Here is a 25,883-nt window from a genome sequence, read left to right on the forward strand (position 1 = left end):
AAACGTGACTACAGATCAGAGCAGAGTCGGGTGTAAATGAGTTATCCACAAGTATTTTTAAACTGTATTGCTTTATTATGTTAGTAAGCACTCATATATAACTAGACATAACAAATGTTAGGGAGATCTGTCTGTTTAAATATAGTTTTTTAAACCGATTTTTTAAACCGCCGCATATCGGTATCTATATCGGCCTTAAAAATCCCATATCAGTCGTACTCTAGCTGAGATCACATGACTGACACAGCCAGTCCTCATTTATTTATTTGGGGCGACCGTGGCTTGGGCAAGACACTTTACCCTACCGCCTACTGGTGTTGGCCAGAGGGGCCGATGGCGCGATATGGCAGCCTCGCTTCTGTCAGTCTGCCCCAGGGCAGCCACCAGTGTGTGAATGAATAGTGGTATTCTAAAGCGCTTTGGGTGCCTTGAAAAGTGCTATATAAATCCAATCTATTATTATTTCTTTGCCTTTTGGGTTGCTTGAACATTATGTTTTGGGTCATTATCCATTCACACTGTGAAGCGATTGTCTCAATAATACGCGCAGAGAGTATAGCCCTGTACACTTCAGGACTCATCCTGCTGCTTCCATCAGCACTCACATCATCAACCATCAAGTAACCAGGTTCAACTGGTAGACTCGATATATAAAGCACTGTTTTTAGAGTCAGAGCCTTTTAAATAATCACCATAGACTTTAAAACACGACACACAGTTTTAATATGCAGAATTAGCAATTAATAAAAAGATAAGGACCAAACAGTCTATTCTTCCTATTCTGCCATACCGAGCAGAACAGGAAGATTAGACAATGAGTTCAAATGCAGACTAATGACAATCTCCTCGAGACTCTCACCAACCAGCACTGCAATATCAAATCTACACAATTTCCCTGCCTGCTAGAATAAATGATCTCCCTTTAACCACACTGTTAAATCCATCATCCTTAATCAAACATGCATTTTAAATACAGAGTACTTGAGTAAAGCTGGACCAACAGAGGATTATTAAGACCAGCACCAATATCTGGTGATTTATAAGTCCAATATATCAGCTAATGCGTTAGACAGATTTCCAAAACGTTTGTTATGTGGACGTATTTATGAGCCTTACTGAGATAATATATGGCAATGCAGTTTAAATAAATCTTGTTTTATTGTGTCAACAGGTCATAGATGACTAATTTATTACTAATTTCCCACTGAGTGTTCTGGTGTTACCAACAGGGAAGAGCTCAGAGGGCCCTCTGGTAAGCAAACTATGTTACATCAACAATCATAACACAGTTCAGGGGTGTTTCTCCCACCCTGAAGTGGGCAATCAAGAGAGACGGCCTCTATTTTTATTCATTTTCTTAATTAGAAAAATATTTCAGGATTCATTTAATTACATTTCTATTTGTCCACTTGTTTATTTAGTTCTTTAATATTGACTTGACTGAAATTCCATACAAGGCTATTAGGCAAACCGCAGACACATGGCGCCCTCTTCTGGACACAGTAATTTCACAAAGCAATGTTAAATAGAAACAGAATATACATATATACCCTCAACTATATGTACTTGCTAAATCCTGCCTTCGGAGGTTACGTAGAAACAAGACATTCTTCTACATTCAGCACTCTGTCCACAGTAAAACATGTCCAGCATGAATAAAAACGCAATTTTATACTATTGAATTTATACAAACTTACACATATAGGCAATTTGGGCTTCATATACTGCAGAGTTATCAACCACCCCACACATCATAGGAAACAGACATGTCAGTGCACTGTGCAATCTATACAGCAATCTATACATATTATTTTTAATTTCCCTTTAAGTAGAAAGAAGCTGTTTGCAGTCCTCTTCAGTTCTTTTACAGTTGGCTCTGTCTCAGATCACAGATCCTGATGCAACATTTCTCTCCGAGCCAGAATCCGGGATACAGCGGCTCTCTGAACTCGGCTTCAACCTTGTACAGGAAGTTCATACTGTCCGACACCTCATAGAAAGACAAAGTTCCGGTTTGAAATTTAAGATAAATTCCAACCCTGTGATGACGGGGTGGTGTAGTGAGCTGGATGCTGTCAGAATTGTGGCTCACAGAGTAATGTTTAGATAGATCCAGACTCCAGGAATTTGCATTGGCCCCGAAGGCTGACAGTGTAGTGCGGGATTTTCTGTTTATTCCTTTGTAGGTTAGAGCGATCTCTGCTTTGTCTCCTTTCACCTCTACCTCATAGTAGCAGTCAGCTTGCAGTCCCTCCCTGCACAGCACCTGCCGCCGATGTATAAACCTCTCTGGGTTACGAACACTAGGATTCTTGGACCTCTCATTGCACAGCTTAACCATCTTCCCTCCTTTCAAAATAACCAGGTCCTCATGAGCTGTCGTGGGGTCCAGAGAGAGCTTACACGCATCTGAGATAATGAAGAGAACATTTAAGGACTGAATTCTAAGAAGACAGCTGTGGTTGGATGAGTCTGTGTGTGGGTAAAGTCATGGTGAATGCAGGTTGGAAGATAAACTTACATTGCAGGAACTCTTCTCTGGTTTTAGGCTCAACTTTCTGTTTAGCCAGAGGCCTGCTAGCTGTAAAGAGACACGGGAGACGACATCAGAGCGTCAGTGAGCGTCTCTGCTGCATCATTAAACAATACAGGGACCCTGAAACTGGCCTGTAAGTACAAGTTATTCAGATGTGTCACCATTTTGCCAAGGTCTGGAAGCAGACTCAAACTTTGACCCTCAGATGAGAGGACATGTTTAAGGATGTTGAGGAACAACCCAGGAACCACCGACTCAAACCTGCCATTAACTGTGAACTGCCAGCACCCCTGTCCAAGGTGAAATGATTTTTACACTGGCATGTAGAAGGGTGCCATACAAGAAAGAAGACCCTGCTCCACGTTCAAGCTGGACTAAAATTTGCTGCTGCTCACATGGACGAGTTTTATAGTCAGACAAGATAAAGACTTTTTTGGCCACAATGACATGAGGTGTATCTGGAGGAATAGTGGTGAGGCTTTTAAACCGAAGAACACTGTACCATCTCCGAATCATGCTCTGGGCTATTTTTAGCAGTGGTACTGGTATCAGGCACTCCATGAATTACGGGTCGAAAGCTTCATTCAGCGCTATGAATTGAATTATCGTGATTGACATGTAGAAGTGCAGAGGGTTTTGCAAAGCATGCTTACACATCATAACTGGTTAGAAGTCCAGATTATATTTTCTGGGCCAAGGGAGTCCGAACAGAATGTCCCGAACTTAGATAATAAGTGGAATCAGTAGCCTTAGGATTGCTAGGTTATATTAAAAATCAAGGCTAGGCAGGGAGGTGTTTTCTTTCTGTCTTATTTTTCCAGGAAGAGGAGAAGATACAAGACAAGGTCAGCTGGGAACAAAGAGAGGAGAAGAGTCGCAGGACTGCCACGTCGCTTCCGCTTTCATAATAATACGTGTTTTTGTTGTAGTATAAAACTGGACTGCCCACTCTGAGAGTCATCCTCTGTGTGAAGCAGATGGCTGAGTTCACATCAAAGTCCAGTGCTGTAAACTTGTAATTTCAACTGCTGAAGCAAATAAAACCTTTTAAACGACAGATGTTCTCCTATATAAACGTGTCACTGGTACATCATAAAATGGATGGAATAAGGAGCAGGACTACCTGCAAATTCTTCAACTTATCCATCCATCCATCCATCCATCCATCCATCCATCCGTCTTCATCCACTTTATCCGGGGCCGGGTCGCGGGGGCAGCAGCCTAAGCAAAGAGGCCCAGACCTCCCTCTCCCCAGCCACCTCCTCCAGCTTATCCGGGGGAATACCAAGGCGTTCCCAGGCCAGCCGAGAGATATAATCTCTCCAGCGTGTCCTGGGTCTGCCCCGGGGCCTCCTCCCAGTGGGACATGCCTGGAACACCTCACCCAGGAGGCGCCCAGGGGGCATCCTTGTCAGATGCCCGAACCACCTCAGCTGGCTCCTTTCGATGTGGAGCAGCAGCTGCTCTACTCTGAGCCCCTCCCGGATGGCCGAACTTCTCACCCTATCTCTAAGGGAGAGGCCAGCCACCCTTCGGAGGAAGCTCATTTCTGCCGCTTGTATCCGCGATCTCGTTCTTTCGGTCACTACCCACAGCTCGTGGCCATAGGTGAGGGTAGGGACGTAGATCGACCGGTAAATTGAGAGCTTCGCTTTTACACTCAGCTCCCTCTTCACCACGACGGACCGGTGCAGCGTCTGCATTACTGCAGCTGCAGCCCCAATCCGTCTGTCGATCTCCGGCTCCCTTCTCCCATCACTCGCGAACAAGACCCCGAGATACTTGAACTCCTCCACTTGGGGCAGGAACTCATCCCCGACCCGGAGTGGGCACTCCACCCTTTTCCGGCTGAGAACCACGGCCTCAGATTTGGAGGTGCTGATCCTCATTCCCGCTGCTTCACACTCGGCTGCGAACCGTTCCAGTGCGAGCTGGAGGCCCTCACCCGATGAAGCCAACAGAACCACATCATCTGCAAAAATCAGAGATGAGATTCTGAGGCCACCAAAGCGAAAGCCCTCCGCCACTTGGCTGCGCCTAGAAATCCTGTCCATAAAAATTATGAACAGAACCGGAGACAAAGGGCAGCCCTGGCGGAGCCCATCACCCACCGGGAACGAGTCCGACTTATTGCCGGCAATGCGAACCAAGCTCTTGCAACGGTTATATAGGGATCGAATGGCCCGTAGCAATGGGCCAGACACCCCATATTCCCGCAACACCTCCCACAGGACACCCCGAGGGACACGGTCGAATGCCTTCTCCAAGTCCACAAAACACATGTAGACTGGTTGGGCAAACTCCCATGCACCCTCAAGTATCCTGGAGAGGATAAAGAGCTGGTCCAGTGTTCCGCGACCAGGACGAAAACCGCATTGTTCCTCCTGTATCCGAGGTTCGACTAACGGACGAACTCTCCTTTCCAGCACCCTGGCATAGACTTTCCCAGGGAGGCTGAGGAGTGTGATCCCCCTGTAGTTGGAACACACCCTCCGGTCCCCCTTCTTAAAGATGGGGACCACCACCCCGGTCTGCCAGTCCACAGGTACTGCCCCTGATCTCCACGCAACATTGCAGAGGCGTGTCAACCAGGACAGCCCTACAACGTCCAGAGCCTTCAGGAACTCGGGGCGGACCTCATCAACACCAGGGGCTCTGCCACCAAGGAGTTGTTTAACTGCCTCAGTGACCTCGCCCCCGGAAATTGGCGGGTCATTCCCCTCATCCCCAGACTCTGCTTCCTCCTCGGAAGACGTGTCAGTGGGATTAAGGAGGTCCTCGAAGTATTCCTTCCACCGCCTGACAAGTTTCTCAGTCGACGTCAGCAGCGCTCTGCCAGCACTATACACAGTGCAGGTAGAGCACCGCTTTCCCCTCCTGAGACGTCTGACGGTTTGCCAGAATCTCTTCGAGGCAGTCCGAAAGTCTTTTTCCATGGCCTCTCCGAACTCCTCCCACACCCGAGTTTTTGCTTCAGCCACTGCCCGAGCCGCATTCCGCTTGGCCTGTCGATACCTGTCGGCTGCCTCCGGAGTCCCACAGGCTAACCAAGCCCGATAGGACTCCTTCTTCAGCCTGGTGGCTCGCTTCACCTCTGGTGTCCACCATTTGGTTCGGGGATTACCACCACGGCAGGCACCAACCACCTTGCGGCCGCAGCTCAATGCAGCAGCTTCGGCAATGGAGACTCTGAACATGGTCCATTCGGACTCAATGTCCCCAGTCTCCCTCGGAATGCTGTTGAAGCTCTGCCGGAGGTGTGCGTTGAAGATCTCGCGGACTGGGGCCTCTGCTAGACGTTCCCAGCACACCCTCACTACGCGTTTAGGTGCACCAGGTCTGTCCAGCGTCCTCCCCCGCCACCTGATCCAACTCACCACCAGGTGGTGATCAGTTGACAGCTCAGCCCCTCTCTTTACCCGAGTGTCCAGAACATATGGTCGCAGGTCTGCTGATACGATTACAAAATCGATCATCGACCTACGGCCTAGAGCGTCCTGGTGCCACGTGCACTTATGGACACTCTTATGTTCGAACAGGGTGTTCGTTATGGCCAAACTGTGATTAGCACAGAAGTCCAATAACAAAGCACCGCTCGTGTTCAGATCAGGGAGGCCGTTCCTCCCGATCACGCCCCTCCAGGTCTCACTGTCGTTACCCACGTGAGCATTGAAGTCTCCCAGCAGGACAACAGAGTCTCCAGGTGGAGCACCTTCCAGCACAGTAACAGGACATTTAACAAAATATTATTGGGGGCTGGTTAATATATTTGAGGCTGTATGTATACTTTTGACTCTGTGTGAATTAAAGAAATCCAAAATATATTCAAACTTCTCTCTTCGATTCTTGTTTCTCAAAGCCATTAAAGATGTGTGCTGAACAACAGTTTAAAGAAACCATTAAAAACCCAAAATTAGCATGACGGTCATGTCCATGATGACGAGTGGGTGTAAACTTCTGACCACAATTGTAAGATAATATTAAAATTGTTCTGGAAACTGTTTGAAGGACAAACCATGGAGCTGTGAGACGCTGGCTTCACTTCTTCGCTGGACATCATCTTCCTCCATCTCTGATGCTGATTCCTGCTGCTCCTCACCATCAGCTGTCATACGCAAGGACATAGATATTCTTACATTCTTATAATTAAAGAGAGATGTTTTCCACATAACGACACATACCAGTGTTACAGATTGAGGCAAATTCTTTGTCACAGAATCCCTCCAGTTGCTTCCCAAGATGCTCAACGGCTCTCTTTGTGAGCTCAAAGTGGAGGAGTGGATCCTCTGAAAGCTCCTGGAACGAGGGGTCACAGAGGAGCTTCAGAGAGGGCCATTTCTGTGAGGATGGAGGGGAGAAGTTCAGGATACGACCCGTCACTCAGAAACAGGCAACGTTTCCAGCGCTGTGTTGGGAGTATACCTGCAGGAAACGGATGTGGCTCTCAGTCTGTGCCAGGTGGTCCAGCTTAGCATCCCTCTCCTTCATCTGCTTCACCTCCTCCTCCAGGCTCTTCAGCGAGATGCGAACCTGAGCTGCAGCCGCCTCCTCCTGAGCTGCAATCACTTCCTTCACTGACAGGTAATGTTTCTGAAGGGAGTCGATGGCGCCCACTATGACGCTCTCACAGAAGGCTTCTGTTTTTCTCGCCTCGTCCTGTTTGATACACATGTGAGTGGGTGACACACTACAAACACTTCAGACAACATAACTTTTTGGTCACATGTTCGCCTCACCTGAATCTGTCCGAGCATCTCCCCCATCATCTCTCTTTTCCTTTCTTGCTTCTGAAGAGTCTGCTTGAACTTTGTCTGCATGTCCTTAAGTTCCTTCTTCAGAATGTGTTAGTTGGAAGCAAACACATAATTTGTTTAGATTTTGTTAGTTTTTTCCTGGATGGCACTTTTTACATTTGTATGAATCAAATGCATCTTTGTCTAAAACTGGGTCGATGCTGTAAGTCATTTGAATGTTTTGTAAGGCTGTCCCAGTACTCAGGAATGATTTGTTTAACCAAATAAAGTGGAAGTGTCACCTGTCTGAAATACAGACAGCCCATCTACTTTTAAAATTAGGCTTAAAACGTCCCTTGTTGATAAGGGATTATCAATAGATTTGGATCAGATAACCATGAATCTTCCTTTAGTTATTCTGCAGTCGGTCTGTTCTACTGGGGGCTTCCCATAATACACCGTGTTTCTTTTTCACTCACTATGTGTTTATACACCATCCTGCATTTAATAATTATAATAGTTATCATCAGCCTCTGTTTTCGTTCCACAGGGTGTCTGTTCTCCGGTTTTCCTCCCCTCACTTCCAATCGAAACTTAGTTTCAGCAATTATTCATTTTTTTAGGCTTATGTTGAAGTTTGAATCGTCGATCTGTGTGCCTTAGATGCAGCGTGCACTTTGCTTTCATCTCAGTTACATGGCTAAAATCATTGTACATATATATAAATCACAAGATATGCAAAAGTTTCCAAATATCCACCAGGATATAAAACATTGTCAGCAATCTTGAAGTTGCAGGAAATCACGAGCAATTGGTTAATGACAGTTTCCTGGATTTACCCAAAGAGAAAACATGTTCTTGTAATATTTTTGTTATAGTCAGCTATGTCGCTGCATTGTCGTTTCAAAACTAAATCTGGAGTTGGAAATATTACAGTTTTTTCTGATTGCTTAAACCCTAACTGTGATTCCTGTAGCACAATCTCTAAAACTATTCAGACTTATAGCAAAACCACTCACTGAGTTTGCAAAACTAAAAGCACAAAAACTGCTTTGCACTCAGTTTGCAATTTTGTAACACACACTTTGCAAAACGGTAGGCACAATTCACTGCACAACACTCAATTACCAAATTTCCAACACACTCCTAGCAAAAGTATACACATGTATGGCTATCATTAAAACTAATTTGCCAACTGTCTGGCACACTTTCACATGTGAAAACTTTTTTAGATAATTAGTTCACTTTGCAATCAGCCTAAGCACTATAATACAGGTAAGCTGTGTGTGCGGAGTACAATGGAGGGAGCAGAAAGAGTGAGAAGTAGAGGAGGCCGAGGAAGAGGACGTGGAGGTGAAGAAGTAGGATGAAGAGGACGACAAGGACAAGGAGGAGCAAGAGGAAGACGAGGAGGGGGGAGAGGAAGATGAGGAGGGGGGAGAGGAAGGGTAGGAAGAGTAAGAAATAGAATTGCTGATGACATCAGAGCTACAATAGTGGACCATGTAATCAACCGTGGAATGACCCTGAGGGTAGCTGGCCAACGGGTCCAGCCTAACTCGAGCCGCTACACTGTAGCAAGTACCATAAGGACATCTTGAAATGAGAATCGGTTAGTACAGTCACTTCGCACAAAGATTTGTAGCACTGCCATATGCCAATGAGAAACACACCAATACCACTGATGTAAAAATACTGAAATTGTTACTTTACAGAATTGCTAGATGACCAGATGCTGGGGGCAGAGGAAGCATGTTCACTGCAGACCAAGTAACCCATATAGTCATTATGGCGATTGCAAATAATCCTATACTTGGAAATAACCACTTGTGTTTGTTTTGATGTGTTTGAATAAACACCAGTACTTGAAGTTTGGATCCCTCTATGCTTATGGATCTATGACAGCAGTATGAGCTCAAACTGACATAGCCTACCTTGTGCACAGAGAAAGCAAAAGCCAGATGTGTTTTGTATTCATACCATCAGTGTGCAGTTGCCGCATTGTGTGCTTAGTAGATGATGGCTTGTGTGTACTGTTTGATACGGAAACACCATTTTTACGAAGGTGTGAAGAGTTAATCTAGCTGTGTTTGCTTTTGCAAGAGAACTACAATGTTTTGATTATTGGGTGACAGGTTTTCTTATTTGTGTGAAGAGTTTTGCAAAATTAGCCAATAGTTACAAAAAATGTGCTTAAGCAATCAGAAAAAACTGTAAGTGCTAGAAGGTCTAGTATTATGCCATAAGACTGCATGAATTGACTCCTGGGCTAATTCACCAAAAGCTTTCCAGGAGATTCTTCCTTCAGTTTCTTCTTCCTGCAAATTTGAGCTTTCAAGTAGGAGTTGCACCTTTTTTTTAAATCTTGTTTTACAGTTTTTTCTGATTGCTTAAGCACATTTTATGTAACTATTGGCTAATTTTGCAAAACTCTTCACACAAATAAGAAAACCTGTCACCCAATAATCAAAACATTGTAGTTCTCTTGCAAAAGCAAACACAGCTAGATTAACTCTTCACACCTTCGTAAAAATGGTGTTTCCGTATCAAACAGTACACACAAGCCATCATCTACTAAGCACACAATGCGGCAACTGCACACTGATGGTATGAATACAAAACACATCTGGCTTTTGCTTTCTCTGCGCACAAGGTAGGCTATGTCAGTGTGAGCTCATACTTCTGTCATAGATCCATAAGCATAGAGGGATCCAAACTTCAAGTACTGGTGTTTATTCAAACACATCAAAACAAACACAAGTGTTTATTTCCAAGTATAGGATTATTTGCAATCGCCATAATGACTATATGGTAAATGGCCTGTATTTATATAGCGCTTTACTAGTCCCTAAGGACCCCAAAGCGCTTTACATATCCAGTCATCCACCCATTCACGCACACATTCACACACTGGTGATGGCAAGCTACATTGTAGCCACAGCCACCCTGGGGCGCACTGACAGAGGCGAGGCTGCCGGACACTGGCGCCACCGGGCCCTCTGACCACCACCAGTAGGCAACGGGTGAAGTGTCTTGCCCAAGGACACAACGACCGAGACTGTCCAAGCCGGGGCTCGAACCGGCAACCTTCCGATTACAAGGCGAACTCCCAACTCTTGAGCCACGATCGCCAAATTTCCAACACACGATATGGGTTACTTGGTCTGCAGTGAACATGCTTCCTCTGCCCCCAGCATCTGGTCATCTAGCAATTCTGTAAAGTAACAACTTCAGTATTTTTACATCAATGGTATTGGTGTGTTTCTCATTGGGATATGGCAGTGCTACAAATCTTTGTGCGAAGTGACTGTACTAACCGATTCTCATTTCAAGATGTCCTTATGGTACTTGCTACAGTGTAGCGGCTCGAGTTAGGCTGGACCCGTTGGCCAGCTACCCTCAGGGTCATTCCACGGTTAATTACATGGTCCACTATTGTAGCTCTGATGTCATCAGCAATTCTATTTCTTACTCTTCCTACCCTTCCTCTCCCCCCTCCTCATCTTCCTCTCCCCCCTCCTCGTCTTCCTCTTGCTCCTCCTTGTCCTTGTCGTCCTCTTCATCCTACTTCTTCACCTCCACGTCCTCTTCCTCGGCCTCCTCTACTTCTCACTCTTTCTGCTCCCTCCATTGTACTCCGCACACACAGCTTACCTGTATTATAGTGCTTAGGCTGATTGCAAAGTGAACTAATTATCTAAAAAAGTTTTCACATGTGAAAGTGTGCCAGACAGTTGGCAAATTAGTGTTAATGATAGCCATACATGTGTATACTTTTGCTAGGAGTGTGTTGGAAATTTGGTAATTGAGTGTTGTGCAGTGAATTGTGCCTACCGTTTTGCAAAGTGTGTGTTACAAAATTGCAAACTGAGTGCAAAGCAGTTTTTGTGCTTTTAGTTTTGCAAACTCAGTGAGTGGTTTTGCTATAAGTCTGAATAGTTTTAGAGATTGTGCTACAGGAATCACAGTTAGGGTTTAAGCATTCAGAAAAAACTGTAAGTACCTCCTTCCGCCTCCGTTCCTCCTTCACCAACCCGATCCTGTGTCCTCCATGCTCAGCTGAAGCACACTGTGCACATATGATCTGCTTATCTGTGCAGCAGTAAACCTCCAGGGGCTTGTTGTGTTTTCCACACAAAGTGCTCTCTGATGTTTCTGCACAGCTCCGGGGTCTCTTCAGGACTTTCCGATTCCCTTCTGAGGACTGCTGCTCTTTATTACAACTCATTTCTGTCTCTCTCACCACCTCAGCTAGAGTTGTGTTCTTGATCAGCTGAGGTCTGGATGGAAACTCATATTTACATTCGGGGCACCTGCAGAGACTGTTCCTCAGCTGGTCACAATCCCATTGGTCCTGGATGCAGCGCATGCAAAAGTTGTGTCCGCAAGGAATCATCACAGGATTCCTGAGAAGGTTTCTGCAAATTTGACAGCAGAGGTGGTTCATCTTTGCAGGAATGTTACGCTCCGCCATGGACTGAAACTGAAACTGTTTAAAAAACAAAACAAAACAAAAAAAACAAGAATAAACGACAAGAATGTTGACGGTGGTCGAGTCTCACTGTAGCAGGCTGTCACAAGTTTCGTTTCGTTTCCTGCACAAATGACTCACAAGTGTGTGTTTGTGTGTGGGAGTGACTAAATCTTTTGAAATTCTTGTAAAAAGGAAGGCGGAGTCTGTGTCTCCTCCACACTGGCTGTTTGAATCTCAAAGACCAGACAAATGTAAACAACAACCTTCAGAAAGGACAAATAAATCCAACATGAATGTCTTTATTACAGTATTTAGGTAAACATAAAACAAAGAAAAGCAGTGATAAATAAGCTTTGTAATTTACATGTACTTTCATTTCCTGAATGTTTAAATAAAACAAAGAAACTCATATCTGAAAAAGATGTAGAAGTATAACAGTTCTGTAACTGGCAATTTAAATTCAGTTGTACCCTTCTGTTCAAAAACAGCCGTCTGATGAATAAAACCAGGCAACAAGAACCACATTTATGAGACCAGAAACACTCTTTTCTTTCACAAGATCCAACACACACAGTGCAGGTGTGTGCACAACAAAGAAGACGAAGATGCTGACGAGCTTCTTGTTTGTTTGTTTTTTGTCTAGACTGGGATTTTAATGTCCATTCAGCCTCATTGATGGTCCCAGAGCAAAAGCACTTAGTCAGGTAAAACAGATATGATATCATCCTGAAAATCCAGCAGGGCAACAAAAAGGTCCAACTGTTAAAGGAGCAATGATCCGACTATCATGAGTGTACATAAAGAAATCCTGACCTTTCCTTCAGTCTCTCTGAAGATGATGAACTCGTGAGATGGAACGAGGAATGTTTTATTCATGTATTCACTGTGCTGAGCCTGGCCTAACACGTAATACCTAAAATGAATACTCTATTTAAACTTAAAAGTGAAAGTGTGGTCATGTAGTGCTTCCTGGTGAGTTGCGAACCTACAGTAGCAGGTAAGAGGCACACAGAGGAAATATCTGTAATGTAAAGAAGGAGCAGAGTTCAAGTCCGCAAATGGAGTTTTAGCACTGAGGTCATTATCAGCTATTTCATTAAAAAACTGGGAACGAGGCAAGAGACGTCTCAGAGAACCTAAGTACAAAAGGATGATCTTTTTTTGGCTAAAAACTACACAGAAATCATAACAATGCAAAATTTCTCAAAAGGCAAAAGTTCAAACACCAAAAGCATTTAGCAGGACCCCCGACAACACTCCTCCATGCTGGAAACTGAGAATAAAATCCATCCGTCACCTTCAGTCTATACAGAATGTGTAGCATACTGTTCTGTTCAGAGAAGAGTTCTGTTGATCAGTGAGAGCACTGGTGGTGCTTCATCTGAACACCTGACTGAAACTGTTTAAAAAACAAAACAAAAAAAACAAGAATAAACGACAAGAATGTTGACGGTGGTCGAGTCTCACTGTAGCAGTTCTTCCCAGGAAATAGGTTTGGAGAAGACTTCCCTCTCCAGCCAAAGGTCGTAGTTCATTTGGAAGTCCTCGGGCAGGTCCACTCGTTGGCCCAGAACACTTTGCAGACAGTTGTCCACAGGCAGGAAGTCGGGATTGCTGTGGCTCTTGTCGTAGCGGCGGCTGTTGAAGCGCTCGATGTTGGCTCGTAGAGCGCACTCCTCGGCCTGGAAGTCCCACGGACGAGCGTCCAGATCTGCTCACACAAAACAAACAGTAACTGTAAGTTAGTGGATTTTGTCTGCTCTGAGCGTAACAGCAATCTGCAGCAGCCCACAAATCCTGATCTCCATTAGGACATAAAAACAAAACAGCAGGTTTGTCTCAAAAAGGCGACAAACACATGAAACATTCATGCAGCGAACAGACGACTGGTCTGAGAAACACGAAACACTTTGAATGTGCAGCTCATCTTTCACTCACACACCAGCTGTCTCACCTCAGGCAGTCTGCGGCACTTTTCCCAACTCATGACATTTATTAAATGCACACTCACCGGCCACTTTATTTGCTGTCTAACAGCTCGTTAACACACATCTAATCAGCCAATCACGTGGCAGGGTTTACAGAGACTGGTCCAAAAAAAAGAGAAAATCTCCAGTGAGCAGCAGTTCTCTTAGAGGTCAGAGGTCAAAGAAGAATGGCCAGACTTCTTTGAGCTCATAGAAAGGCAACAGTGACTCAAGTAACCCCTCATGACAGCCAAGGTATGCAGAAGAGCTTCCAGGTTTGACTGGTTCTCTGAATATAAAAAGGATTTTATGGTGTTCAAATATCACCTGCTCCCCACTTTTTCTAGAATGATACTTGAATAATGCTGTCCTATGTTTGTGTGTAGTGTTGTATATTCTGCACGAAAGCTGTTCAGATTTTCCTCTCACCGTTTCCGTACGCCCAGTCGTCATTCAGGCGATGTCGGACCTTCTGGTAGATGGCAGACATGGTCTTCATGTTGCTCTTCCTCCACTGACGTCCGAGGTATTTTGTTTGCACTTTGAGCAGCTTGAGGACATACAGCTGCATCATTGCCTGCTTGACCTTCAGCGCCCTTTTCAGGATGGGTGCCGACTTAAACACGACCAGCATCTGGCAGAAAATGTCAAGGAAAAAAAAAAGGAATCAAAGCAGAGAGTTATATCCTGTCTTTTCATACGTGATTCGTGTGTCACAGCAAATGTGACGTGACGTCCTCTCACCATTGTTCTGGAGTGCTTCCATTTGGTCAGTTTGTTGAGGATCCTCAGCAGGTTAATACAGGAAAACAGATTCCTCCAGCAAAACTGATTGTTGTCTCCCGCTTCCTGTAACAAAGAAATCGTCCACAGTAAACATCCAAATCCTACAGTCACGTGTCAACAACAACAAAACAACAGAAACAAGGGGGGTAAAATTACCAAACTCTCTGCGGTTAACTCTGGGAGCTCGTGCACCACACAGTACGGAAAGTCGAGTACTGAAATGCTTTGAGGAAGAAAAAAGTAAAGTCAATGCAGTGAAATACAGAGCCATGTACATTTAGTTTATTGATGCGCACTGCAAACAGGAATCATGACTTTGTTATGTAACGCCACACTGAAAGTACCTGTTCTTAGCTGTGATGTAAGACATGATGTTCTGGTTGAAGAACTTGAGAATGAGGGGGATGCAGTTGGCAAACACCAAGTGCTGAGCCATGTACTCAAACTATGAACACCAACCACACACACAGAGGGACAGCAGTTACACAAGGATTCGTTTTTATATCAGTACGTGTATGTAGTTTGTATTTTGGTTACTACTGAACTCACGATTAACACAACAACTGTTCAACTCTGAAAATAATCTAGGATTTATTTAAGTTTAAGAAAAGAAGAAACTCGCCTTTTATATTTAAGTGGATTTTTAAGACTATTTTTTAACCCAATTCCCTGTTTTAAAACTTACTAAAAACAGAATGCAATGACCCAAAAACCTCATAAGCCCAGATTTTATTCAGAACACAGAAAGCATATCAAACGTTTAAACTGACAATAAATGTACCATTTTAGGAAAATTATTAGCTTGTTTTGAATTTGATAGGAGGAACTGAGGAGACCAGCTGCTGGACTTTTGGGAGAGGAAATGACTCTACCTGCTCAGCCGTCCTGGGTCTTTTTTGTGGTATCTTTTGTTTTTGAGTTGTTTAGTTGGTAAATAATCTGGACTGCAGGCAGGTCAGTTCAGCACCCAGACTCTTCTACTATGAATTTTAATTTCATAGTTTTAATAGAAGTTTTAATAGCTGCAGTTTGCAGTTTAGCGTCTTAGTTTTCCTTCCATGAAACAGACGTGGAGCATATGTCAATCTAAAGAAGCCAGCACCGGAGAAGACAGCAGTGTTTCTGGATCATGTCCACTTATGGCTTCATTTTTGCCTGATCAGGCTTCACCCTAGATTTTCAGATGGCACCGTGAACTCTGTTTACAGACAACAATTTCTGGATGTGCTCCTGAGCCCATGAGGTTTCCTTGACAGCATCATGGCTGCTTTTAATGCAGCGATGCCTGAGGACCCGAAGATCACAGCCATCCAGTACTGACTATCAGCCTCATCCCTTGCGCACAGAGATTTCTCCAGATGGTCTGAATCTTTGGATATTGTGTACTGTAGATGATGAGATAGCCCTGGTCTTCACAGTTTTATGTTGAAGAACATTATTCTGAACTTTTTCCACAATTTGTAGATGCAGTTTTTTCAGATTGGTTAACCTCTGCCCATCTTTACTTCTGATAAACTCTGCCTCTCTAAGATGCTGTTTTTATACCCAATCACAATGACCTGTTGTCAGTTAACCTAATTAGTTGTAAAATGTACCTCCAGCAGTTTCTGCTTTCCTACTTTTCTAGACTTTTCTTAGTGTGTCCACTAATACTTTTCATGCACAAGTAAAATGTCTCAGTTTAAACATTTGATATGTTTTCTGTTTTCTACAGTGGACAGAATTTAGTTTAAGAGACGTGCAAAAAAGTTTTGGTCACTTTTTTTGAATCAAGGCTGTAAATACAGTGGGGCAAAAAAGTATTTAGTCAGCCACCGATTGTGCAAGTTCCCCCACCTAAAATGATGACAGAGGTCAGTAATTTGCACCAGAGGTACACTTCAACTGTGAGAGACAGAATGTGAAAAAAAAATCCATGAATCCACATGGTAGGATTTGTAAAGAATTTATTCGTAAATCAGGGTGGAAAATAAGTATTTGGTCAATAACAAAAATACAACTCAATACTTTGTAACATAACCTTTGTTGGCAATAACAGAGGTCAAACGTTTACTATAGGTCTTTACCAGGTTTGCACACACAGTAGCTGGTATTTTGGCCCATTCCTCCATGCAGATCTTCTCGAGAGCAGTGATGTTTTGGGGCTGTCGCCGAGCAACACGGACTTTCAACTCCCGCCACAGATTTTCTATGGGGTTGAGGTCTGGAGACTGGCTAGGCCACTCCAGGACTTTCAAATGCTTCTTACGGAGCCACTCCTTTGTTGCCCGGGCGGTGTGTTTTGGATCATTGTCATGTTGGAAGACCCAGCCTCGTTTCATCTTCAAAGTTCTCACTGATGGAAGGAGGTTTTGGCTCAAAATCTCACGATACATGGCCCCATTCATTCTGTCCTTAACACGGATCAGTCGTCCTGTCCCCTTGGCAGAAAAACAGCCCCATAGCATGATGTTTCCACCCCCATGCTTCACAGTAGGTATGGTGTTCTTGGGATGCAACTCAGTATTCTTCTTCCTCCAAACACGACGAGTTGAGTTTATACCAAAAAGTTCTACTTTGGTTTCATCTGACCACATGACATTCTCCCAATCCTCTGCTGTATCATCCATGTGCTCTCTGCAGGTCATTCACCAGGTCCCCCCGTGTGGTTCTGGGATCTTTGCTCACCGTTCTCATGATCATTTTGACCCCACGGGATGAGATCTTGCGTGGAGCCCCAGATCGAGGGAGATTATCAGTGGTCTTGTATGTCTTCCATTTTCTGATGATTGCTCCCACAGTTGATTTTTTCACACCAAGCTGCTTGCCTATTGTAGATTCACTCTTCCCAGTCTGGTGCAGGTCTACAATACTTTTCCTGGTGTCCTTCGAAAGCTCTTTGGTCTTGGCCATGGCGGAGTTTGGAGTCTGACTGTTTGAGGCTGTGGACAGGTGTCTTTTATACAGATGATGAGTTCAAACAGGTGCCATTCATACAGGTAACGAGTGGGGGACAGAAAAGCTTCTTACAGAAGACGTTACAGGTCTGTGAGAGCCAGAGATTTTCCTTGTTTGAGGTGACCAAATACTTATTTTCCACCCTGATTTACGAATAAATTCTTTACAAATCCTACCATGTGGATTCATGGATTTTTTTTTCACATTCTGTCTCTCACAGTTGAAGTGTACCTCTGGTGCAAATTACTGACCTCTGTCATCATTTTAAGTGGGGGAACTTGCACAATCGGTGGCTGACTAAATACTTTTTTGCCCCACTGTAAATAAACGTGAGTTAAACTAAACCTGCTGCAGCGTGAAGGGGAGTGAATCTGTTTTATCTCTATTACCATGTTTTGATATTTGATGTGACTCAAAATTATAATTTAAACTGGAATAATAACAATGTGCAACGTTAAACAGGCGTGTGGCGTGCGCACCTGGTAGATGTGGTTGAGTTTGAAGTGTTTCAGGAGAAGCAGCAGAATTGCAGAGATGGCTTTCACAATGATCTCTTTGTGCCGATTCACATCAACACCAAGTTTCATGCTTTGCAGCACTGTGGTCCTGCAGGGTCAGACAGAAGAGATCAGATCAGATAACCCTCAGTCTGTTCTGCTCGCAGGTAAAAACTAGCACCTGCCTGTAAATCAGAACGTAGCAATCTTAGAGTCTACTGTTCTCAAACATGCTCAGGCAAAATAACCTGCCGATAAACCACATCTCCTTGTTTAAAAAAAAACCAAACCAGTTCCAGCTCTGTATGTACAAGTGTGCATGACCTGAAAACCTGTACTCACCCTGAAATGTGAGTACATTAGATAATGGAAATGTCTCTCGGTTAGCATATGTTCCCTCTTTATCACATAATGGCACAGTGGATAAGAAACTGGCAGGCTCAAGGCACTTACGGCATCTCCTCCGGCAGCACGTCTGCCAGGATGTTAATGGAGTCGGTTTTAGCTTTGGATGTCGGAGCAGCAGCGAGCAGGATCTTCAGCAGAGCAATCTACAGAGAGACCAAGCATGATGGAGTGATTTAAACACTTTAAATCCAGCCTGCCAACACTGAGGTTTCTAAATCTTGGAGTTTTATTTATGTACTTCAAATGTATCCGGCATATAATTCGTAAAATCTAACTAAATGCTTTAGTATAACTAACAGCACACCACTGATCTGTGACACAACACTTTACACAAGTGCTGCAATAGAGTATTTGTGCAATAATCTTTATCGCCATCCCTGAGCAGACCCTGCTCTGTTGTTGCTTTCACACAGAATTACAGGTTTTAAAGCCTTTTTACTCTACCACAGCTGTAGTATGAGTAGTCCCACAGTAGCACAATATAAACCATACAATACTAACCATGTATTGAGGCAAACTGGGCAGAATCCCCTGGTAAAGCAGCTCAGTGGCACACGTCTCCACTTCCTCTTCACCCTGACGACAAGAAAGAAGAAAAACACAAAACAAGAGACGTCGAGTTGAAGAATTTACTTTGTGTGTTTTTCTTTAACTGAATAATTAAAATGGACCTATTATGCTTACTGTGAGAATAATTTCTGCATGGCCAGAGTTTAAAATTATGAGGTCAGTGTATGTGCAAAGGCTTCAGACAGGCGTCAGGCAATTTGTTTCTGCTGCTGGATGTGTACGATATGAATGAACAAAGTTGTGTTTCAGATAGAAGATGAACTAAGAGGCTGCACCAAGGCCCATTATATGATAAAAAAGGATTATTCTGAACTGAGTAACCATGCCAACCAACCTTAATGAAGTCTAATGAGAGGTACCACGACAGATCTCCTTTTAATAAAACTGTATCTGTTTATACTTACGCCAGAAAGAGGGGTTTTCTGAAATTCCTCCTCCTTTATGATCTGTAGTTCAGCTATAGAGACATACTTGTGCTGAAAAATAAGATAGCATTTAATAAATTAAGGTTCAGGAACACTTCAGGTGTGTGAAATTAAGCCATGCTTCAATATCCCAACAATGAAGTACAGCACAAAATACTGCAATACCTGCTTTAAGGTCTTGATGCTCTCGTGAATTGGCCTGGGTAATCCAACCACTGTATCTGTATCACTGTAATGTGTGCACAAAATAAACAGTTCTTAACATGTCAATATTTCTGCACAAAAGCTAACTGTCATCTCTTAAAAAAATGAAGAAAACACTACCTTCCAAGAGTGTAACCAATGAATTTACTTCTACTTGATTCTAGGAAGTTTTCAATATCTTTTTCCCTGTTGGAGCAAAACAGTAACATCAATAACAAAAAAAGTCTTAATTGTATATTTGTGGGTATAAAGGAGGAACTAACATCATTACAGTTCAGCATTGCTGTTTGGTGAGACTGAGCAGTACCTGACTTTAGGAGCCCACGGCAGACCTTTTGGGAAGGACACCCTCTCCGACGGAGGATGAGGAATAGGTGGAGGCATCACCTCGTCCCGCTCTAGAGGGAAAGTTTCTGCTTCTATAGAGTTATCATTGTCATCATTGTCATCTTCATCTTCTCGTGAGTCATCCGCTTTGTAAGGATCCTTTTCATTGAATGCATCAAGGTTATCCTGTTTTATCAGCGCCTGTGTTTGAGTTACAAGATAATTACAACTAGACTGAAGCAAATACTAAAATTACTCAAGTATTACATCTATGAAGCCACTGAATGCAGAGAAATTATTGCATGAATACATTGTAAGCAGAAGGCTCGTCATCTAAATGAAACAATAATGCAAGCTGGTGCTCTAAAAAAAAACATCATCATTATTATTATTAATTATAATAATGTCTTTATTTAGCTGTTTTTGGACTGCAGTCATCTTTTCCTCGCTCGTGCTCGTGTTCCTGGATTTGTCAGTTTTGTTTGCACAAAGAGGGAATGGGTGCTGTAAAGTGTGTGCTGCTGCACACAGTCCATCGTACACACCAATACAAGTTTGTGAGAGCACTGCTGTTCACTTTGAGGTGTTTTGCTTATAGCTGGCTTTAACCTGATGGTAGCAGCTATAACTACCTTGTGTTCACGACGTGCCCGCTTTTGTTGCTGCTCAATGAGGTCAGATGCAGATGCAGGAGGAGAAGCCGCTCTCATGCTGCGAATGACTCGGATGCTGTCCTCCGGGAGAGGAGGGAGACCCAGTTCCTCTCTCTTACGGACCTTTATGCTCTGCAGCCGCTCAAACCCTCCGAGTGTGAACTGAAACAGAAGACAGGAAGGTTTTTGGAAGATAAGATGGGATTTAGGAGGAAAATGGAGATAAACTCTTTGGGATATCAGTATCTCTGTGAAAGGCTGATGTTTGAGTCTCTCACCAGTATGCTCTTCCACAACAGCAACAAAACTTTCTTCATGGGGAAGTGAGGCGCATGACCGCTGCAGAATTTGGTAACCATACCAAAGAGCATAACGGAAATGGGCTCGTTGTTGAAGAGAGGAGATCCTGGATCAGAGAAGCATGCTCATTTACAAGGCTGATTCTGCACATAACCTCAATGAGTCTTCAACTACTCTGATGAAATTTACCCAGTTCTGTCCTGAAGGTCTCCTTGATGGTTATCCATTCGGGCTTGTCGTTTGGGTCGTCCTGTTGGATGGTTTCCACCATCATGTACATGATGTTAAGCAGCACCCTGAGATCTGTGCTGTCAGCCAGGGAGATGGCTGGTTTCCTGACAGCGCTGCTGCAGGCAGCACTGTTACTGAAACACAGACAGCACACCAGGAAGCTGGTTAACCTGAAGTCTACCACAGACAACCAGTGATTCTTCTTTTTTATTCTGAGTGAATTCATTAGTTTAAAAAACAAAAACAATAAAAACAAACAAACAAAAAAACCAACAGACAAATAATGTGTTTCCCCCGTCCTAAATTTAAAGTAAAATTGCATGCTGACTGATTTATGGCACCTTTGGACATCAATAAATGCTTCCAGAAAGCTATGTGGTAGGAAAAAATGGCTTCTTTGTTTTGTTTTAATTGGCATTTACTTCTGCAAGGCTAAAAAAGTTGATGGAGAGCATACTCAATCTCCATGTTGAGCAGTTCCACCAGAGCAGAGAAGGTCCCCACATCGAGCAGCAGAAATATGTTGTATCTCATCCAGTGCTGTACCTCCACCTCAGAGCTGCACTCAGCAAAGGTCCCTAAAAACAGGAAAAAAGAAGACAGTACATGAAGTACATGAAGACAAACTATTTTCTAGTTAACTTGAAATCATGGAAATGTGTGATGGACTGACCCTGAGCCATGTAGAGAATGGCTCTAGCAACCTTCAGCCTCTTCTCCCGGGCAGTGACTTCAAGACTGTCCAACAGGCGCATAGCGTGAGCTCTGTGCTGAGCTTCATCGAGCTCTGTCCACTTCTTATCAGACACTAAGGCACAGCAGAGGTGAAGAAAATAAACTACGATGCATACTTGCTTCATCTTTTATTTGTATGGCTGTGTATGTATATTCTGAGTGCTTACCATGAACTCTGAATTCCTCTTCAAAGCACTTCCTATTAAGAGCGAACTCTGGTCCTTCAGTATAACTGTAAAGCTCTGCAAGACACATGAAGAGTTCATAAGTAATATGAACACATTATTAGGTGGTTACAGGTTCTTAAAGTGTGACACACACACACACACACACACTTACACACACGTACCTGACAGCTCTGCAGCCCACTTATCTGTGTCCGAATATTCAAACTCCAGATCTGGAAACTCAGACTGCCCCTGTGCACAACACACCACAGAGGTTAGAAAGAGAGCTACTAGATAGAAAGAAAAAAAAATGTAATTAATCCAATTTAATCACATCCGACTGATGTTAAGAAGTCACATTACCCAAACTCTACACACAAGCACATAAAAAACTGTTTTCTCATTTAATAAGTGGTGGTATTTAGTTAGAAGTGTTTAATTTCCTTTCCAAAACTCTCCATAACAACAGCAACAACATCATCAAGAGTCAAAGCACCAAAATGTCCAAGTGACTCTCGCTAAGAGAAAGTGGTGGAAGTAGCATTTTCACAATTTACAATATCAAAAAATAAATTTGACTAGTAAACCTTCTGGATTAAAAGCCCACTTACGTTAACACATGTAAGCCAGCAAGTTGTACTTCAAGTGTGTAGTAAAAATGTTCCCCGTTAGTATTTTACTGTTGGATTAATATTTCTCCCGCATTAATGTCTTTTGAGGCTTTTTACTGCTGATAACACTGTTTGAGGTTGAGCTTATACATTTTTGTTGGGTTGTTTTATCTACAGCAGTGCATCATAATCACTATGATCTTCCTTTGTAGAGTACTTGAATCAATGCATTTAGCTGCATTTCACCACATTTTAGTATTTAGCTACAAGTGAAACACTCCTCTGTGCTGGCAGCTACTCTCTAACAAAGCTTACATCTTTTAACATATATATATATATATTTTTTTTTAATCAGGCATGTTATCCACTTTATACATGCCTATAAAGCACGGTATAAGGTATAAAGGTATAAAAACATCCAGTTGGCAACAACAAGCAATACTGTTCGAAGTAGTTCAGGAGCACAAAGTAAAAAATAAGATGCAATCAAACACTGCTGTAATAGCACTATGTCCAGTTTAAGACTGGGTGCACCTGAGTGGTGGGAGTGGTAAAGGTTATAAAACCTCCACTTTCAGTCTGCTTAGTCTCTTTGGAAAGTTTCATCATGACACTGTTGGTTTGTTGGGTTACTTAGTTCTGTCACACTCAGTCATATTTTCAGTTGTCCATAAACACCGTGCACAGCTGATGTCCGTTACTTTAACACCTCACTATATTTTGGTTACATAAACCGCTTTGGGCACTGTTTGTTATAAGAGTGTACCAATAGTAGTAGTAATAAACTTGTATTTGAGCATTTGTTACTGACAACTCTATAATCTCTTATTCTATAATTTACATTTCAGACTAGTTAATGTAGTCTCTGATTTGTAATATAAAGTTTATGAATCAATAAACAATATCATGTGTACCAGCTGCAACACTGAAAGTAACAGTAACACACTGAAGCTGCCATCATGAAGCATTACAACTAAACACAGGAGGATTTACTATTGCCGCTGTGAGCCTACTTTTAAGAAAAGACTGGATATAATACACCTCTTCAAGACAGACAGGGAATCAGTGCTACCATGACTGTCTCCAGTGGCTATTTAAACCACTACACGGAAACACTCAGCTTGTTTTCTTTAAACGTCACACAAATGGGTGACCAATTTTGCATATATACAGTAAAATTACACTGTAATAGCCGACTGTCGCATTAGAAAGATTAAATGCGTTAACCAGGACCTAAACAATCAGTTTTCAACAGGTCCTTAGGTTTCTGACACATACACAAGCCTGGCCTGTAGCCGGCTAACGTCAGCTAGCTGTCTCCTGCTCGCTTTTCAATGTGTTAACACCGGAAAACAAACGGAACACCGTACAGCTAGGTACACGTACAAACACCGTAATGAAGGTCGTTTGCTGCTCTTAACTCCCGAATCATGTTAGAAATACTAATTGTGCTACAATGACAGAGCTAGCTAACTTTACACTAGCAGCAGGAAAGGCCTTGTCTCTTTAGCTAAAAAAAAATACACGCTGGAAATCAACCATAAACATCTGGATACGTACCTCTGAATCTTTTCTTTGATTGCGGGTAAATTCGCCCCTGGTTTTGTTAGGTAGCATAGCTCTCTGCTTATTGTTTACAGGTAGCCCACTACCGTTTCCACCGACGTCCATAATTTTTGGGGGCGCAGTGAACTCTCGCGAGGTGAGAAATGGAACGTGACTGTCGGACTCGCTTCAGCGCATCCGCAGAATCTTGTCCGAAGGTCCGCAGCAGCGGCCCGAGGTGTGGTTGTGTAGAATTATTTTTGAAATGAATTTTTCTCTGCCTCTTCAGGCCTCAATCCCAAACTGACGCTATGATGATGAGATCAGAAGTCGGAGCAGAGCCTGACATCTGCTGCAGGACTCATTCAGGATGAAGAAAGTTCACAGCTCCGCTTCTGTATTTAGGATCTGCCGTAGCTACTGTAGAATTAATGCGGGACTACTCAGAAACTTCTCTTCTACGTGATGGATAAACATCTAAAGATGTTTAAAATCCTCCAAAACAGTTATAATTAAAGAAAATATAGAATTCGCATTTATTGTAAATTATGGATGAAGTTGTGGTCAGATGTTTGCATTCACTTATCACGGTGCATGCATGGGGGGGGGGGGAAGATAGCTTCTAGAAGGGACTTCCCAAAGCCCCGAGCTCAATCCTGTTTCCTGGCTCTTGCTAACTTAAGAGCTAGGAAACCAACCAATTTAAATGAAGTCTACATTTCTGCCAAGAGTGGTAAAATATTCAGCCAGAATTATGTCAGAAGCTTGTTTATATCTGCCGAAAGCGTCTGGTCGAAGTGCAACTTACTAAGGGACGATAATATTTTGACCCTGTGTGGATTAGAGAAAATCCCAAGCTTGTGCTACCAGTTTTTGTAAAGCCATTAAAGATGTATTCTCTACAATCATAGGCTTGTTCACAGGATATCATTAAAAGCCCCAAATTGCTGCGTCATTCATGCCCATGAGTAGATGTAAATTTCTAATCACAACTCTAACCATCATAATTACATTATTTTTCAATGGTAAATGGACTAGTTCTTATTCTGCGTTTATTCAGCACTTTACATAACTAGTTCACCCATTCATACAAGCACTTTTTTCCCTATGCTCTTTCTAGGTAAGTGCTTCCTGTCCAACATGCACACACGTTTATACTTTAATGGATGCATCAGAAGTAACTTGGGCTTAGTATCTTGCTCAGGGATGTTTGGTATGCAGGCTGGACCAACCTTGCAATTAGAAATGACCTGCTCTCCCACCTGGCATAGTCACCCCAGTTATACATATGCCCAAAAAAGATTATGCTGAGTGAAATGAACACAAAAAAAATTATTGTTCCATTTGACTCGCTGTCACAGTTACCCACATATTTTTGCCTGTGGCCTTAGTAAGTGAATAAACACTCACTATGTGTTTATATGCTTCTCTGCATTTAATTATTAGTTAGTATTAATTTCTGGCTCTCCACAGCATGTTTTTGTCCCGTCTTCCTCCCCTTGTTGTTGGCCCCAAACAGTTGCAGCAGATGGTCACCCCTCCCTAAGCCTGGTTCTACTGGAGGTTTCTTCCTATTAAAAGGGAGTTTTCCTTCCCACTGTCACCAAAGTGCTTGCTCCTAGGCGGCCATAGGATTTTTGGTGTTTTCTATTTTCTTTGTAGGGTCATTACCTTACAATATAAAGCACCTTGAGACAACTGTTGTTTTGATTTGGTGCTATATAAATTAAATGGAATCAAATTGTGTAAAGCTTATTGTCTGTCTGCAGGAAAATGA

The 25,883-nt window shown here is 43.1% G+C and overlaps 2 protein-coding genes across 2 annotated transcripts; both read right to left on the bottom strand.

Annotated features, from left to right (window-relative positions):
• Positions 1–946: 946 nt before the first annotated feature.
• On the bottom strand, positions 947–11,743 carry LOC146669930 (tripartite motif-containing protein 16-like protein). The gene is made up of 7 exons (XM_085406583.1): positions 11,273–11,743; positions 7,273–7,368; positions 6,959–7,192; positions 6,718–6,874; positions 6,552–6,641; positions 2,522–2,581; positions 947–2,409 (listed from the first exon to the last, which is right to left on the bottom strand). The coding sequence occupies exons 1-7, from the start codon at positions 11,741–11,743 to the stop codon at positions 1,865–1,867; spliced, it is 1,653 nt and encodes a 550-aa protein (XP_085262709.1). The 3' UTR covers positions 947–1,864.
• Positions 11,744–12,026: 283 nt separating this feature from the next.
• strip1 (striatin interacting protein 1) lies at positions 12,027–24,279 on the bottom strand. The gene is made up of 20 exons (XM_085406584.1): positions 24,122–24,279; positions 22,133–22,202; positions 21,951–22,025; positions 21,722–21,856; positions 21,506–21,626; positions 21,007–21,182; positions 20,796–20,923; positions 20,497–20,679; positions 19,845–20,065; positions 19,658–19,723; positions 19,499–19,562; positions 19,313–19,384; positions 18,840–18,914; positions 18,384–18,481; positions 17,913–18,039; positions 14,841–14,941; positions 14,653–14,719; positions 14,455–14,559; positions 14,140–14,344; positions 12,027–13,454 (listed from the first exon to the last, which is right to left on the bottom strand). Exons 1-20 carry the CDS (start codon positions 24,230–24,232, stop codon positions 13,207–13,209), a joined length of 2,448 nt encoding a protein of 815 aa, XP_085262710.1. The 5' UTR covers positions 24,233–24,279; the 3' UTR covers positions 12,027–13,206.
• Positions 24,280–25,883: the final 1,604 nt, after the last annotated feature.

Source organism: Rhamphochromis longiceps, linkage group LG5 (genome assembly GCF_057381845.1).
Source record: "Rhamphochromis longiceps isolate RC_006_pf linkage group LG5, R_longiceps_female_GT1.1, whole genome shotgun sequence".
In the NCBI taxonomy this organism is placed as follows: Eukaryota; Metazoa; Chordata; class Actinopteri; order Cichliformes; family Cichlidae; genus Rhamphochromis; species Rhamphochromis longiceps.